General features: G+C 32.5%; 2 protein-coding genes across 2 annotated transcripts in view; one reads left to right on the top strand and one right to left on the bottom strand.

The window, feature by feature from the left end:
* The window catches only part of LOC140052670 (heterogeneous nuclear ribonucleoprotein A/B-like), a 279,728-nt gene that overhangs the window by 199,772 nt on the left and 60,682 nt on the right, over nt 1-19,274 (bottom strand). The gene's annotated exons all lie outside the window — the stretch shown is intronic.
* The window catches only part of LOC140052668 (low-density lipoprotein receptor-related protein 5-like), a 54,807-nt gene that overhangs the window by 9,566 nt on the left and 25,967 nt on the right, over nt 1-19,274 (top strand). The window contains exons 2-11 of the mRNA XM_072098339.1: nt 2,191-2,280; nt 2,578-2,709; nt 2,884-3,077; nt 5,632-5,816; nt 10,353-10,574; nt 10,876-11,069; nt 11,348-11,690; nt 12,620-12,724; nt 16,683-16,837; nt 17,394-17,636. Coding sequence (XP_071954440.1) covers nt 2,191-2,280; nt 2,578-2,709; nt 2,884-3,077; nt 5,632-5,816; nt 10,353-10,574; nt 10,876-11,069; nt 11,348-11,690; nt 12,620-12,724; nt 16,683-16,837; nt 17,394-17,636 — 1,863 coding nt within the window. The remainder of the gene's footprint in view (nt 1-2,190; nt 2,281-2,577; nt 2,710-2,883; nt 3,078-5,631; nt 5,817-10,352; nt 10,575-10,875; nt 11,070-11,347; nt 11,691-12,619; nt 12,725-16,682; nt 16,838-17,393; nt 17,637-19,274) is intronic.

Here is a 19,274-nt window from a genome sequence, read left to right as displayed (position 1 = left end):
AAACATAATCTATTGGATGATAGGGTCAGAGGTTAGATCCTGTAAAATAAGCAAAAAAAGTTCTTAAAACTGTATGGAAATGAATTATCAGACATTTTGTTTAGATTACTATCACCATTTCTTAAGATCAAAACATCCCAATAAATTTTAGAGAAATGTTTTGTTTAAAGTATGAAATAATTGAGCTTTCAGCACCCGCTCGTTGGCACCGTACGATAGTGTAGAGGCAAAAGGTTAAGAAGCAAAACAGGAGATTTGTAATTTAATTTAAGTTGTATAGATATCTTAAAATACTTTAATCAATGAAGTAGGCCTATGTACCAAGTTTTTACTGGATAATATTAATAATAGCTGCCAAAATAAATGAGATGAAAACAATTAAGGAAGACAGATTTTTACAATGTGCTATTATCTCTTCTCATATGTCGATACCTAAGCAGTGTTCTATTGTTTTAAAACACGTGTTTGGACTGTTTAGTTAAGTCATATATAATGAATGGTAGTGACCTCCTATTTAGTGTACGGTATCGTATAATGATGTAACATTTGAGAAAAGAGAAATATATCACCATTATTCTCAAGTGGAAGTCGATATGCATACATACAGTAAAGCATGTTTCTTTAAACGTTTAACCCTGTTGTCTCATTCTTTGCAGTAGACAAAGTCACCAACAAAATAACAATTTATCAGCCTATGACGTCGCCATCGGCTAAATTTAACAATATACATGGTAAATACTGTTAAGAATGGGGACCAGCGCGAAGGTGTTAACTTTACAATATGTTTCTTCTTGTGGTTTCACTAAGGTTCTTGGATAAAAAATTATACAAACAACTGGGGATTTAAATTAGCGTATTATTATATTTACGTTTGACTGACACTTTCCATTCAAAGATCATTAACCTCGGTGACTTTTTAAATGCGTATTTTTATAGTTATGGAAGGTCTACTTTAAAATGGATACAGAATACTGTACGACGTATTCTGACAGTTTACTGCTATGCGCGTTTGCTTTAGATATAACCCACCACCAAACAACCCGGCGTGTAAACGTATTTGATTGGTCAAAAGTTTCACAAGCAGCCATCATTGCAGTGAAATCCGGAAGTACAAGTACAAATGATGATGAGGTCACGTTGGATGGCGGTGGGTGGTGTGTGTGTTGTGTGTGTGGTGTGCAGTTTTTGTTTCCGATCTTCATTTGTATCAATAGGCCCTGGGCCTAGGTTATGTCACTATAGTGGTCCAGGCACTCTTAAATATGTAGATTTAATTAGACTGTTTTGCCGATTAGGTTTTTGTTTAGAGTAAGGCTGCTAAGGCAGCATTTCTATTACTTCTTAAGCTAGGCCTAGGTTAGGCCTCTAGGTAGGCCCTAGGCTACATCTCTTCTCTGCCTACTAGGCTAGGCCTACTAATAGTACTAGGCCTAGGCCCTAGTAGTAGCCTACTATACTAGGTAGGCCTAGTTTATAGACTAGAGTAGGCCCTCTATCTAGATAATTAGGCATTAGGCCTAGTTAGCCTAACTAGGCCTAGCTAGTGAGTGGCCTCACAGTGGGTAGTTTTTGGGGCCTGCCTGGCTGGTGGGCATGAGAACATGCAACAGTTTAAAGCTCAACCCATGCTGAATGCCTGATGATAAGATGGATCCAGAGAAATTTTGAAAAATAGGAGACCACTACACTACTAGGCCTACTCTACACTACTACCTAGCTTGTGAATATAATAGATTAGGCACAAATTCATGTTGATTTGACCAAATCATGTTATAAAATAAAGTAAAAAATGCCTTATAAAAATAAGACATTTACGTTATATGATACTGTAATACAAACCAAATGATATGAAAAACATTTCCTTGCTGGGTCAGACGAGGAGAGTGCCAATTTTGCCTATCCTACCAGTGACTAAATAATTTCACTTTTGCTCCTGTTCGATGTAATTGTTAAAGATGTATTGTCCCCTAAGGCTAAAACCATGAAAAATGACTTTGGATAGGCCATTTCGCAGTTTTAATAAAGTTAATTAAACGGTATTCAACAAAAACATTAAAAAAAATATATCTACCACTTCAACTACACTTAATATAAATCTGACTAGATACTTAATTTTTGCTCCTTTCCGATGTAATTGTTAAGTTGACATTTTATAATAACAAAACTTATTTTTCTATATTGTTCCATCAGGAATTTTCTTATGTCAAATCAAGTCGTCTCTGAGTCAAGTTGGGGATTCTTGTTCCATTGGAAGAAAACGGCAGAATGGAGTGTGCAAAGGTAAATTGTTTATTTTTCATGAACAAAACATTAAAATCGTGTGTTAATTTTAAAAAAGAACATATAACTTAATTTAATGGTGAGATAGAGTTTGAAGGCAAGCACTATCAAACTAGTTTGACAAAAAAAGTGTGATATGCCCAAATATGGTAGTAATATGACATCATCATGTCCATATATGGGCACATGACATTTCTGTCGCATAAAGTTTGATAGTGTAGACAGAGCTTAGCCATGGATATAGAGTACAAGATTTCAAGATCTCACTATCTTTTTTTTATTGATTTTAATTTTTAGATATTAATGAGTGTGAGGAAGGTGGCAAGCAGCAGTGTGGACAGCTATGTACCAACACGCCAGGCTCTTTCTTCTGTTCCTGTTTACCAGGCTACAGTTTAGCATCGGACCAATGGGCATGTTTAATAGAAGGTTTAAAGATTATTTGTTGTGTCTTATAATAATATATCTTTAGTCCAATCCAATCCAATAAATACAATTCAAATTGTATTTAAATACATACTATATTGTTTATATTTCTATAGACCCACAGCCAGTATTTCAAATTGTATTTAAATACATACTATATTGTTTATATTTCTATAGACCCACAGCCAGTATTTCTTCTCAGCTATGAAAACTACATCGCTACCATGCTGGATACTGGCTCTCGGTTTATGAAATTCGCTGAAAGTAGTGGAAACATCAGATCATGTGATTATGACATAACCAATCATAAAGCTTATTGGGTTGATAGTAACGCCATTTATACAAGCTATGTGAATGGATCACACTTTAAGGTAAAGAATCAAGTTCTGTTCTTATTAACATATCATGTACATCTGAAAATGGGCTTTTTGAGAGGGAACTGAAAGCAACGCAACTCACCTAAAAACTACGTTTGAGCAAAAGAGCAGAATTGAATGGGGCAAAAAAGATTGACATGGAGAAACTAGTGGTTAACCATAATATCACACACACGATACCCAATTCTCAGTGCTGTATCCACGGGCCTAGGACAACTACCACCCGGACAATTACCACCTAGACAATTACCCTGCTAGGACAACTACCCGCTAGAACAACTACTCCCTAGGAAAACTACTCCCTAGGACAATTACCGTGTAGTACAACTACCCCTAGTACTACTACCCCTGGGTAGGCAACATTCAAACCAATATTCCATATTTACTGGACATGCAGTAAACGTATAATGTCATTAAACAGCATGACATAAGCTCTTACAGTAAAACATTGGTTTTGGAAAAGAAAAAGAATAAACAAAATCAGGCCAATTGTATCGATAGTAAGGGGCTGATAAAAAAAATGATTTTCGATGACTGGTGCAGCTAGGTAAACAGTTTGTTTTTGTTACTCATACCACACAGGTGTTAATTCCTACCATGGCCTTAGTTCTATTATAATTTAACCAATATTCCGATATATGGCTTGATATTAAGTATAAATAATTCTCTATTTCCCGTATATTTGGTTTGCATACTTTTAGGTACTTGAGACACCTGTCGGTTCAAGTCATAAATATTAGGCTATTAAAACGTTATTGTCTGTCTTGCTTTTACAATTAAACACTTGACAAATTTAACAAACATATCTAGAATTGAACTATTTATACAAATAAGTAGTTAAGCTGAGCTGAACAATACAAAGTATATAAATCAATGGGAACAATTGACAGTAGAGAGAATGCAATTTAAATATGACCCGAGATTGACATTCAATCTCCATATTCACTTGAGTGTCACCAGCCTTTTTGAATCCCATGTTCCTCATTTTACTTACTAAGAACATCAGGTATCTATTGCTTTTCGATTTATTTACTTGATGATCAGTCTTTTGATTTAGTAAAGCAAAGGTGAATTCAAATGTATTTGGCACTTGTTGAACTTCTTCAGTTTTAGTAAAATCGGATGAGTACTTTAGAAGCTGATTAAACACTTTTGTCTGACAGTGTACTTTTGCAGCATCAAGTAGCAACAGATAAAGATTTTCGGCCTTAATTTAGGGTTGTTTGGACTACCTCATCTCATCTGTAAATACTGCATTTTATCCATTCATGATGTTGAAAAACATCAATAAATAATTTTTTTTTCATAGTAGTGTCCCCCATGTGTAAAATATATAAATGAAATAAATAGTTTGTAAGAAGGGTGATTTTGTAAACTGTAATGACTTCAATGAAATTTGTTTTTTAACCGTACCCCACAAATTAAATCATTTTATAATGGCTTATAATGGTGATAGTTTTGTGACATTCCTTTTATCAAGATTCAAGCCTCAAGCACTTTTAATGGCAGTTGCATACTGGAAGTTATCCCTTGATATAAACCAAGGCTGTGGGGCTTACTTAAAAGTTAAGCAATCAGATAGTTATATAATCCCTTACTCTTAACCTGATGCATTGATAACACCTAGACATTTTCAAGACAGTCAGCTTACTATTTTGGTAAAACAAATGATACCTGTGCGCTCGCTTAAACTTAGGAAATACAGTTGAGAAAAACATTTTAAAATATGATTTCTTATTATTTATTATACTGAACGAATTGTGATAACTTGAATAAGTTTAATGGATCTGATTACTTTGGAGATTTTAATCAATTTCTTTCTTACGAGTTTTGAATATTACTTACTTACTATATTTTTTATTTTGCTCTTTTGTCATTTGCACTACGATTAAAAATTGTATTACGCTAAAATAAGTTACCCTACAGTAGCAACATAATTTCAAAGAAACTGACCCTGGTATCCAATCTGAACAACAGAATCTGATTATTGATCATAATTTATTGAAACATTTCTACTACCCAATCCAGAATTCTGTTTTGGCATTGCTACTACTATATCACTTGCAATGCATAAGTTGTGTATGCTACAGGAAACTAGTTTATTTTGGATACTAGGCCTAGTAACACAGTACATGTTTTGCCCAGTTGAGCTTATTTTTTTGCTGGCCTTAAAAGTTTTTTTTATTTCTTTTTGAAATTTAATTTACTTTAATCAATATACCTTACTTACTTCGTCCGGACATACTGTAACTTATATGACTAGATTCCTCCATAATTTTTCTATCTGCCATTGTGACAGCTAGTTCATCTCTCTGCATACCAGTATCCGTCTCTTGTACATCAATGTATGTGAGTGCTGGTCTTCCTAGTTTTGCAAGCCCATATTTTGGTTGCCACATCAGAACATCTGCAATGATTTCTTCTTTATTGACTGACATTTGCTGGACCCTGTCTACTATACCTACGGTATTCCTAACAATAACGTTGTTATATAATACATACAGTTATTAAAGTTTTATTTTTTGTTTTTTTTAAACTTTTTTTATAGGTTTTATGTAAACCCAAAGGTCAACTTGGAAGCATAGCTATAGACTGGATTAATAAATGGTTGTATTGGACTGTGTTTGATAGAGGTATTATTGAGAGAATTGATTTGGATGGAACCAACAGTCAGATATTGGTTTCTACTGGTCCCTACTCTCCATTGGACATTGTAGTTGAACCATTGAAAGGGTGAGTTTTTAAATTTTTTCTCCAATTATTTGTTCATTTAAATTGAATGGACCAAGCTGAGCCAGGGATCCAACGTGTATTGTTATGCTTGTGTCAGCATAATCGTTCTGATTGGATGAATTTGAGTTTATTTACATACTGGTAGACCATACATAAAATTATAAGAAGGAATTTCTTCAATGATACACCGAGAGGTAATTAATTCTTCTACATTTTGATAGCGTTCACTGCATTCATTAAATGATATACACCAAGAGATAATGGATTCTTCCATGACATTTTTAAATAGTTCACTGTGTGGTCGCCACCAAGAGATAATGGATTCTTCCATGACATTTTTAAATAGTTCACTGTGTGGTCGCCACCAAGAGATAATGGATTCTTCCATGACATTTTTATACTTCACTGTGTGGTCGCCACCAAGAGATAATGGATTCTTCCATGACGTTTTTAAATAGTTCACTTTCTTTCGCAATCAAATGGTAAAAACAGCTTCAAATCTCACATGAAAAGTGTTTTTCATCACCCTATATGTAATAACAATTTCTAAAGCTTGGTTCTCAAGACCAGGACGTGAGCCCACTGTAAGCTGATTGGTTAACTCACTTATGTTGAGTCTACGCCATTACGTTGTATCCAAATGAGAACCAAGCTGTAGTATTTAATACAGTCAACTCTCCCAATACCGGACACCTTTAGGCCGGCCAAATAAGTCTGGTTTTCCGGAAAGTTTGGTATTCGGAATGTGTTTTTAATGGTAAATATAAATTTGGGACCTTTTGGTCCTCAAAAAAAGTCTGGTATTGGGAGAGTTTCTGGTTTTCAGAGAGTCCGATATTGGGAGAGTTGACTGTATTCATTTTATTTCATATAATTAATGCATTAATATTATTAAGTTGATATAGTGTTTGCGGTACACCACATATATACACTAGTTCCGAAAAGAACCGTTGAGTTTCTCAATGTCTCGATCAATATACTTTGATCGTCGTCCTCCGGTATAATAAGGAATATAGAAATTTGTGATATTAAATGGATAAGAAATATACTAAAGTTGACAATGCCTTTATTGCTGGGTGGCATAAACCCTTAAAATGTGACAGACAGGCAGCCGAAGAATATACCAATATATACAATAGGTTTCTGTACTCAGTGTAGTGCAAGCTTGACTTGCGTTTGAGGTCATCCTATTCATAATGCATGACTACTTGGTATCAAGTGAATAAAGTTTCTGTTAGTGTCTTTACAGTCAACATAAATCAAGGTAGTGTGTATTGCTATTTTATGTAACTACAGTCAACACAATTAGGTTTAGCAAGTCTTGCGTTACATTGCTGTTTCTATTGTTACACCCTTGTGTTTTCGTTCCCATCCATCAGTGTCAAAACAATTTAGAACTTGTTGACTTCAACAAGAGTTTGTGGAAGTAATACTTGATAAACATTAAATTATTATTTATTTCATAAGCCAAGTACATTTATTCATAAGATGATTTATTTTTTCTGCAATCGATCTTCAAATTCAAATGACAGTTTCACTGTAAATTCAAACTTTCAGTGAACTTTTCTCCCCTTTCCCCAATTTTTTTTGTAAATCTGTGTTTTCGGTTTAGTATTTTTAAGCTATGTCGTGTAAGAACATACTAAAGGTACATTCAGAAAACAGTGCTGTTAATTCATTGTCTTTTCATTGTAGACAGAGCTTAAGACTGAAATAGGTTTTTCTGTCAAGCTTTAAATTTTGAATGATGGAGTATGAAACTAACATTTTTGTTATTAAAAAAGATCAGTATCGTTTTAAATTAAGTGTATACAAGAAAATATGATATAGATTACTATACTTTACGTAGTTGAAAAGTAAGTTAAACAATACTTTAAAAGTATAAAAGAAAAAGAAAATACACAATTTTGATGCTAAACCAAAACACAAAAACTATATATATAAATGTTTACCTTTAAAAAAAATATTGAAATGAAATAATCTAAAGATCATCTTTTTAAATGTATTTGGTACAATAGTGTACAAATTGAATTTTACAAAATACAATGATTTAGGCATCTATGATTTAGGCAGAGAGGTATATTTTTATACATCCCTGATTTAGGCTACTAACAATTGACTTGTTCTACTGTATACTGGTACTGCAATTATCACATTTTCCAGTGATGTCATTTCTCCTTGCCCCAAGCATTTAGGAATCTTTATTATTTAATGAGTTGACTGTAGTATATCCACAGTAGAACAACATTCTTTGTAAATATAATCTTTAGGCTGACATGTGTCTGTCATAATTATATGTAATTAGTATAAAATTAGGAATAACCTTTTACGTTTCTGGACATCTAGAAATAATCATCGATTCTTTAACAATGATTTGGGTAGGACCTAAGGTAAATTATCAGAGCATGGAGGTATGATTATACCTCCAAATTTTCCACTCCTTATCCACAAAATTAAACTCCTTTTAACCTTTGCATGACCTGTTAAAAACCTATTTGTCTTCATCTTAAACATTCCCTTGGGCTTGCACACCTATACTGCACCATTCAAAAATTGTAAAACCCAAAATAAGTCAATATTATGATTGTATTGGTGCCGTATTGTTTCTCGTAGTTTAAAAAAAGTCAGTTTCTCTATTGATAAGTAAAAAAGAATGTTGTATTTCATTACTACAGAGACCCTCAAAATCATAACAATGTTATACAATGTACTGGTACTGGTAGATGACTGATAGTGTGCTATTATGCCTAATCATATAGGTTAACTTTTGCTTTTTGTTTGTCAACCATGTCCATGATGTGATCTATTAATTTTTTTCCTTTGATTGTCTATAGAAATGTCAGTCATATTAATATTGTACTATATCTTTGGTACTTGTATTTACCCTCAATCAATTATTGGTATATTAAAATTCTTTCTAATTCTTTGTTTTGGTTTTTTTTATGATTTCTGTTGACTTACAATAAAAGCAAAAAATTTAAAAAACTAAATAAATATACTTGGTTTCTTAGGCCCCGTTTCTGCTGCCAAAAATATACCGTATATGGTATATTTTATATACCGTATATTTTTTGGCAGCAGAAACGGGATGTGGATATTATACGGTATATTCCAAAATATACCGTATATTTCGTACCCCGTTTCTGCTGCACTCAAAATATACCGTATGTGACCCGGCCCGGTCAGGTATAAAACTCACTACATGAGACTCTAGGTCAATCCATACTTCCGTTTCACAAAATGCATTTTGGGTAATGAAAGCCAACTTTTTTACAGCCCACCCACGAAGTATGTGCAGCGGAAACGGTGCACGAATTTCATATACGGTATATTTATACGATATATTTGGGATTGGCAGCAGAAACAGGGCCTTAAGATATAAGAATGTTTACAGAACAAACTAACTTGTGGCTACCATTACCTGTTTAAAGATTTTGAATTAGTTGACAACATTTAACCTTCAAATAAATCAATTTATTACTTTCTAATTAATTGAATCTTATTAATTAATAACATATTGGAAACTAATGGGACCTTTTTTTAAAAGTGTATCAACTATACTGTAATTAATAAAAGTGAAGTTACAGTACTTATAATTTCATAAGTTTCCCTTCATGTTGAAGTCGTATAACTCATTAATCATTTGTTATTTAATATTTTTCTCTCCGTCTGAATTTAGTCAGGTTGTGGAGAATGGATTTGACCAAGCAAATTTGCAGGGTACACTCCGGCCCTTTGAAACTGTACCTTTATATAATAAACAAAGGATTCTGTGACAATTTGTGGTGCTTTTGCACACAGTTAAATTGATATGCTTTTGTTTTCATGAACATTTTACTAAATTTGATGGTGTCATGGTTCTTTGGTGCCAGCAGCATGTTCTAGTTGCTTACTTTACAGACACTTACAGATTTTGTTGGCACACCAGCCATGATACTCAACAACAAAAAGTCATTTAGGTTAAGGACAACCTGATGGCATTTATAAACTCTTGTTAAAACAAGCTTTACAATGTTATACACTTGTCATCATTGTCATTTCCAATGATATTTTCAATTTCCACTAAGAATTAACTTTGTTTATATAACCTACTACTTCACATAACAACTTACTCTTTGACCTTCCTAATTCTTACTCTGATGTTCCTTTAATGGCCTCTAGGTTGAATTAGTGACACCTAAGGTTTGTCAACTGTAGAGGGCACCATACATAATATCTGCATGTTATAATATATCTGACACCATTCTTTCATGATTTCCTCATCCTTTCTTTTAGAACTCAGAATCATTTCTGTTCTTGGCTGTTCTTTACTGTCCTTGTAATTCCTGTGTACATGTTGTGAGGTCATCAACTCTCCATCTACATCTTTGTATGTTTTTTGTAGCGGTTCTTGTCATTTTGTCATTTGTTTTGTTCCCTTCTTGCCTGCCAATCTTCATTTTGCTGAATAGTAATTTCCATAATCATTTTATAGATATGAATAAAAAGTTATGACCACTTCTGCTTTTATTATTCTTAGTTTATGATTATTTTTAGGAGCATCTATTGGATTGAATGGGGTGATAAACCACGTATCCAGTCAGCTACACTTGATGGATCGAACCCAAGGGTCATAGTTGAGGGTGACCTCCTACGTCCAGTTAGCATGGCTATTGATGTAGTGGATAAGACATTGTACTGGATGGACAACACAACACGGAAGATTGAATCAGCAAATTTAGATGGTTCAAGTCGACGAACTGTTGCAAATGGCTTAAAGTATGTGTGATTATTTCATATTTTTTTTAACTTTTAAAAATATTTTGTCCCTCTGAAAAAAATTGTTTTGTTGAATATTCCATTTTTATGTCACATTGAAAGTGAATTAATGGTATATTTCTTCTTTATTTAATTTGTTATTGTTATTTTCTATGCACCATTAATAGATATAAATGTTTATGAATGAATGAATAAGTTTTTTTAAATTGCAAAATGGCCTATTCAAATTATGATTTTACTGATCTTCATTTTTCATGTTTCTTTTTTTTCATACTTTAAATTAAACTATATGTTTTCACAGTAATGAGCCAATTTCCCTGGCAGTTGTTGCAGATCAGATATTTTGGACAGAACACGATACATCTCATATTCAACGTGCTGATAAGTACACGGGTCAACGTGTCCATGTTTATCTCAGTGTAACTGAAATAACGGTCAATCCAGTCTGTTTGCAAGTCATGCATCGTCTTCAGCAACCATTCTCAGACCCTCTAGGTTTGTTGTTATTGTATAAAAAATTCATCTTCAATAATTTTCACGTCTATTTCATGCCTAGCTTACCTGGATAGACCAACAGTGGCCTGTGTTTCTCCAAGAAGAGCACTACAATTCTAATACATAACAATTCATTGAACACATCTATCAGGCAATGGTACATTCCAGGAATCCTGCCCCAAAAGCTAGAGTAACCCAACAAACCACCATCATGATTTCTTTTTAGATATGGTAGAGGTAACCTTTAATTTTTATCAACCATAACAATATTTTTACAGCTGGATACAATTGTACATTAAACTTGAGTTGTGATACAGAATTTTCAAGCTCTACAGTGACCAGTCCGTACATCATCTACTCTAACACCAATAGTATTCACCGTGTTGACTTCAACGGTCGCAATTTTAAAACTATCATCAACGACAGCAATATCAATGTCTTATCATTAGACTACAATCCGGGAGATGATACGATATTCTTTGCTGATACATCAATGAAAAGAATAGAGAGAGTAAAACTTGATGGTACAGATCGTCAGGTTATTGTAGAGAGAGACATTGAAGTTGTAGAAGGACTGGCCATTGATTGGATGCATCGCAAATTGTGTTGGACAGATTCTGGGTAGATTGCAGTTTTATTACTTTATAACTAAGATATCCAAATGGCTGTCTTAAATGCAAGTGCTTGCTTCACTTGTTTTTTTATTTTCATGTGGATTTTATTTAACATGAAGATTGTCCACCGGCCTTTTCCGGGATAAAATGAATTCACTTTCATAATCTGTGTTAAGACAGCTAAAGACAGAAAGTGTTAGTAATCATGTGTGTATTCAACTAAAAAAAATATGTGATGAAAAGAATCAAAACCACTGGCAGGAATATTGTTTCTTATTTTAATTCAGATTGGTTTTATTGTGTGATTGACTGTGAAATTTAAAGGCCAGGTGCGGGCAAACAATTTCAATTGATCATACATTCCAATAATTATTGATCTATAGCTTCCCCTGTCTTTCATAATTTTTGGGATTTTATTTGTGTTACATGGGCTTCTTGAAATAAGCACTTTCTTATCAGTGGGGGCATAGTTCAAATTACACAGAAAAATCTCTATTCTTTTGTACACAAATGTTGTAAATAGAGAGGCATTTTTTAAAAACTAAGAAAATTAAACGGTGTGGTAAAAAATGTTATCAGAGATGATTAAATATAGGTAATATAACTTGAATTTTACGTTTCTAGTATTTTCATTCAACTTTAGAGTTTTTTTTTTATGCTATAACAAAAATTATCCATCCACCATCTTTTTTCACCTTCTCGGGAGTCACCAGACCTGTTATTATAATTAGGTTAAACTACCTAACTACTGAAAAAAAGTCTTCCTAGTTTTATAGCAGAATTTTGCCACATTTTGTATTTGACCATTTTAAAGGGAAATTCATGTTTTTTCGTCTTGATTTCTATTACAAATATTTGATTTATTACAATTAACCAGATATTATGTCTAAAATTCATGCCTGAGCTTTAAATTCAATTGTTATTGTGTTTATATAGGAAAGTGTGGGTAGCTTGCAGTTCTTTGTCAGGTGACAGAATGAATGTGATAGCTGGTAATGGGATTGTGAAACCAAGAGGTATTGCTATTCATCCAGCACTTAAGTAAGTCTATTGCTGTTCTACTTATTTTCAAAATTAATAAACTCAGAAATATCCAGGCCTCAAATTAGTCTGCTGCCCTCTATTATTTTCCTTACTTTTTATAATTTTAATGTTTTGTATGGTACTGTTTTTATGGTTGGTAAACATATTAGGAATTAGAAGTAGTAGGTTGTTTTGAAGTTGTTTGTGGAACTGTATTATATACATACTTTATCATCCCTTTTTAAAAAAGTAAAAAATAAAAGAAAAACAGAAATAGATAAAAAGCTACGGCTGCACATTTTAACTTATCTTGTAATCAGTATGTCCAATTAACTGTATAGCCCATTAAATATATGCTTTTATTTAATTTTTTTAAATAAGCTTTGGAATAAAAAAAAATAATTGGATTTTACACTTTTAAAATTAGAATAAAGCAGGTGTTAATGCAAATTATTAATAAAAAATGTAAAACAATCATAATTTCAAAATTTAACATAGTTGCGGAGTAGGGAGCTATAGGTACATAACCTTTTGTTGAGCTGTGTTAAATTGTTGTATTTGGTGTCATGTCATGCAATCCTGTAACCTTGTTTACAAACTCATTTTCTATTTATAGCTCTTCATTTTAAAATTTATATTTCTTATTATTTTATTTGATAGCATCGTTTTATAAATTAGTCATACTATTATTTAAATATTATTAGTATTTTTCTTCTGCTTTAACCGAACAATAACTTAAAAGGTTGTCATAGATTAATAGTACTTTCTCATCAATATGTTATATCATTTTGACAACTAGATCACAAATCAAATAATCTAAAACCCTTAGTTTAATCAAATCATAATTAACCTTGATAAATTCTAAGAGCACATCCTGATAGACTCCTGAGTAAAAGGGGGAACAATGATTGTAGCATTCATAATAGATAGCTCAAGGAAAAGGGTTTGATGTCACTCCCCTCATATCCTAATTGGATGCATGCTGATAATCAAAGTGTACAACATAACAAGCCATTCAAAAGTCAATAGTTTAGTGTTACATGGTCAATTAAAAATTCAATTAGCTATTTCACTTTATGCTAATTATGTTTTTATTGATATTAGTTTGATTAATACATTTTCGTGATCGTAAAGTCGGTGGTCTCTGCTCCTACCTAAACTAATAAATATTGTATAAAATTTGGCAGTCTTTTATATTTTGTTTTGTCATGTTTTTTAATTGTTTCATATGTATTTAATTTCAATTGACAGAGGATCCCTTAATATCAATTACATTTTCCTGTAAGGTTTGATCCTCTCTAAAGATGATTAATAAAATAAAAAATAAAAAAATCTAATAGTAAATCTGAATAGTACACATTTTTAAAATTTTCTGTTGCTGTTATTTTTACTGTTTTTCTCAAGAAACCAAATTTAATTATTTTATTTAGGATTTTAGGTCAATGTGTTTCTGTCATGTTTTCAGTTTTTTCTAAATGAATGTTTAATGTTTTAAAATTAAACTCTGATGGGACAGAAAATGTTTACCTTAGATATTAAAATATACTGGTTTTTATTGGTTCATAATTTTTAGCCCCCAAAATAATTTGTGAAAAATAGGCTACTGGGTCAAATGAATCAGACAGGCAAATTTCTAAACATTTTCATACATTTCATGTTTTACCTGACCTTAGTGTGTTACAAAATCATATCCGTCTAAACTTTCTCATACCCAGAATAGTTACATCACAAATTACATCATGATTCTTGAGACATTAAATGAGTTGTTAGTAAAAGTGATTCAGTGGTCACAAATGGGGTTAGAAGTTCAGAATGTGCCCCTTAGCCTAACTTCTTATTCCCAACAGTAATACTTCAAAATTAGTCTGTAGAACTGACATGTATTATTAGCGCCTAGAAATGTACCTGTTTGGAACTACCTTTATATTTACCATCAAATAATTTATCTTACAGTTTCAATTTAAATAACGATCATAAATTATTCAAAATTTTAATAATTATTAATCCTATATAGAAGATGACATTCAATATCTCCTTATAACAATTATGTTAATTTTGTATTTATCATTGCATTCATTCTCAATAAACATACTTTATGTTGGTGCTCTGTTATCTTAATAATCATAGAGTTACAGCGTTACTACAGTATCTGAGGTATGATTTTTCTCTGTTGTCCTGGATCTGACTCCATGATTTGTTTTTTAAAATTATTTGATTAAAAATCATTACAGAATTAGTTTTACAAACAGTATCTGAGGTATGATTTTTCTCTGAATCAGGGAGCTTCCTACTCAAAGGCATCTTTCTGACATTTTTAGGATGTTTAAATCATAATTTCATATTATTTGTCTTTGTTTTCTATTTAAATAGAATAATCAAAAAGGTCAGCATTCCTATTGAATAAATTAAATATTAACCCTACCCACAGGGGCACTACTCGACTGTAATCTTCTCATGACAAGGTTTTATCAAAGTAACTCTACTTATTAATTTTATATTTCATATATTTTGGAAAAGCAGAAACAAGAACTTTAAACCAACTCATGATTACAAATACTGTAATTAAATGTGTAAAGATGTAAACATGAGAGTGGAATAGTGTGACTAATCAATGCTTGAACTCTGCTATTGCTTCTTAACCATACTACCTACCATTCAACTTTAAACTTTATTGGCAATAACAGAAAAACTATTTGCATAAACATATTGACAGTGATTTACTACCAATACTGTAAAAAATATTATTCATTTGACAACTCCTGTAAACTTGCAGCCTCATTAATTAACTTAATTATAAATGAATAACTGTGTCTAACACTAACTTCCCTAAGGTAACTGTCCCACAGCCCATGGGATCATCTGCAGTTCCCATAGGATCATCTGTAGTGCCTGTGGGATCACGATTGGCATCTGCCGTCAAACATGTTGGACATGAAATGTAATTGTAAAAGGTGTTCAAGATCATAGTTTCAAAGTGGACATATTCTTCCCTAAAGCTCTACACTATCAAATTTTATGTGACAAAAAAATGTGATGTATATGCATACATGGAAATGATGTCATATCACTACCATATTTGGGCACATCACACCTTTTTTTTTGTCAAACAAGTTTGATAATGTAGTCAGAACTTTAGAAAAGTTTATGTTTTTCTTTGAGAATATTGCTGACAAAGTGACAGCACAATCATGACAAATGTTGTTACATCATTATGATTCAATGCTTTACCCTTTGACCTTGATGGTAATTTTGAATTTCATCTCAGAACGGCTTCCTCGCTTACTGAGTGACCTTATTTTGTCACAAGATCCTACATTATTCTTCTCTGATTAGATATATAATATGTTAGTTAATCTAATCATTCAAATCATATTTAAATATTAATATACATTTCCTTAGGCCCCTACCTGTCAAATATACTACTAGCTTAACAATTATGATGCTGTCAATTGTGTAGACAAGAAATTTGATTAAATACTGATATTGATAATGAAAATTATATTTTTATTGATAACTACAATATTTAAAAAAAATTCAATATGTAATAAACATAATGAATATGATTTTTAAATTTTATTTGTTCTTCATTTTTCCCCAAAAAATAAAATCTTAGAAATTTATAATGGAAATATATAAGAACAACAATCTAGATAACAAATCTTTTGGAATTAACTATGTTCTGTTTGAAGTCTTTTGGAATTAACTATATATCTTATTGTTCTGTTTGAAGCCTTTTGGAATTAACTATATATCTTATTGTTCTGTTTGAAGTCTTTTGGAATTAACTATATATCTTATTGTTCTGTTTGAAGTCTTGTGGAATTAACTATATATCTTATTGTTCTGTTTGAAGCCTTTTGGAATTAACTATATATCTTATTGTTCTGTTTGAAGTCTTTTGGAATTAACTATATATCTTATTGTTCTGTTTGAAGTCTTTTGGAATTAACTATATATCTTATTGTTCTGTTTGAAGCCTTGTGTACTGGACAGATTGGGGAACGAGACCTAAGATAGAAGTGGCTCAGCTCTTTGATCATGACAGGGTGACTGTAGTTGGTGATACGTTAGTTTGGCCTTCTAGCCTTACCATCGATTTTCAACGTCAGAAACTAGTGTGGGTTGATTCAGGTACAGTTTAAAATAGGTGCTGCATTAAGCTAGAGAGTGCTCCTAAAGCCTGGTTTCCATTAAAATTGCTACAGCGTTTCCATTAAAATCGCTACACGCGCAGATGTCGCCGACGCAATCGGGAAGGCTCCCCGATTCATCGCAGTCAAATCGGCAAAGTTCAACCATGTTCAACTTTGCCGATTGTGTCGGCGATGAATCGTATACGCTTACCAAAGAATATTTAGCGCTCGCGTACTAGATCCCCGATAAATTCTACCGTTTCCATAGAATCGCTACGCTCTGTCGTGTAGCGATTTTATGGAAACCAGGCTTTAGGGTGCGTTTAGGAAACTTGAAGTTTCAGCGTTTCTGGTAAACTCCATTGTTACTCATTCCCAAACAATTGTTAATGGCTGTCTGTCTAGATTTCGTCGAGCTTTTGAAGATGCTGTTTATCCGCAAACAAGACCTAATTGCAGGCATAAACTCATTTTATGAGAATTCTACTTTATGCTTGAAAAAAAAAACAGTGACATTCAATTTTGTATTTTTTAAAATGTTTTATAACATTTAGGACGTGAGACAGTTGAGATGGCAAACTTAGATGGGACGGGACGTAGCATCATTGCATCAAGTGGTGTATACAAGCCATGGTCTGTTGCACAATTTGGTGACCATGTGTGGTTCACTGATGAAGTTCATGGTCAGATTATTCGTTTGGACATTGATACTGGACTGAATCCATTGAGATTATCTGGTATAGGAGACCATCTGAAGGGATTGCAGATTGTGCATCCCAGTAAACAAGATATACTTGGTAAGATGACATACTGTCATTAAATTATTATTTGATTATAATAAATTATCTAATTTTGAAGTAATCCCGCGGTTGTTTGTAGATTCAACTCTACCAATACCGGACACCTGGGCTGGCCTAATATGTCTGGTTTTCGTGAAAGTCTGGTATTTGAATGCGTTTCTAATGGTAAAAATGATTTTGGGACAGAGAGTCTGGCATCAAGAGAGTTGACTGCATATCGTTTAATTCAATATTATAAGTATGCTATGAAAATAAGAGTTGTTATTGCCATCACAAGAAGGAGAGTTGAAATTATAATAGAGATTAGCATGTGAGAACGGACTGGACTCTACAACAAGAAAATGCCTGAGGAAAGTTTAAATTCAGATCATTTATTGCAAAATTTAATGTCATCAAATTTAAATAATAACACATGGAAAACCAAGTGAAGTGTGATTAATTTTAAAATCTCGGATATATAAATTATATTTCCCCTTCCCACCGTTAATCCCTCAATGACTATGAGATAACACTCACTGACTATATTCACTGTACTCATTACTCTTTCATTATTACTAAAACAGTTTGTTTTTTGATTAGAGCACTGATTTTATGGTGTATAATTATTTTTGCTAGATATATCAACAAAATAGCGCAATGTTCCTGTTTGTGAGATTTAGACCTCTGTTGTTATAATCCACTGTTGTTAAATTTAGGGTGAGGCACCTGATCCCTGTCATAGTTTAAAGTAAATCTTTCTTCTTTTAAGCTCTGTCTACACTATCAAATTTAATGTGACAAAATAATGTGATGTGCCCATATATGGACATGATGATTTCATATCACTACCATATTCAGCCATATCACTACCATATTTGGGCACATCAAACTAGTTTGATAGTGTAGACAGAGCTGAAGATTAACTTGAAGTATAGATGGAATACTTAAAATTCTGTACATCGTACAATCTCTAACAGTATCTTTTGTTTAATATTTTAAAGTCTGGTTACAGCGGCCTAAATAGCTATGCTGACAAGCTCTTTTCTCTATCGGAGTTAAATTGCGGTTTAGCTTGTTTTGTTTGTTAAAACGCAATCAAAAAAGGTCAAAAACATTTGATATACCATGATGAGAAGCTTGTTTAGCGTTATATTCTGGAACCTACCACATTTAATATTGGATAACTTGGACACAGTCGTCATATATGATGGTTAGATAGTTATCACACAAGCGCATACTGCAGATGTATCTTGGACATGATTAAATCAGTTTATGCCTGCATACAACAGAGTTAACAAATTTGGCATTTTGTAAACTCGGCTTCTGAAGCCTGCCAAACCAATTACCATTTAAATATAACACAAATGTCATATCAAAGTGTTCCTTGCACAAATTCATCACATTGTTTTATATTATTACATTTCTTGATTTTTCTTTTATTTGAATTGAATCTCTGCTCAACTTCTGACCCTTGAATCAGCTGTTTTCTGCAGCCTGATGTTTGGCAAATGCACAAAAAGCTAGTGAAAGGTTAAATAACACTGATAATTTGCACCCGATTCCTGCAAGTCCTTCCATACTTGTAATTTGTAATTCCTTAAGGATTTGCCACCGTTTTTAAAAAACTGCCATATCTAATATTCGTTACTCAGTTTA

Source organism: Antedon mediterranea, chromosome 6, assembly GCF_964355755.1.
Source record: "Antedon mediterranea chromosome 6, ecAntMedi1.1, whole genome shotgun sequence".
NCBI classification, from domain to species: domain Eukaryota; kingdom Metazoa; phylum Echinodermata; class Crinoidea; order Comatulida; family Antedonidae; genus Antedon; species Antedon mediterranea.
The sequence above is the reverse complement of the archived record's forward strand: the minus strand, read 5'-3'. Positions and strand labels throughout refer to the sequence as shown.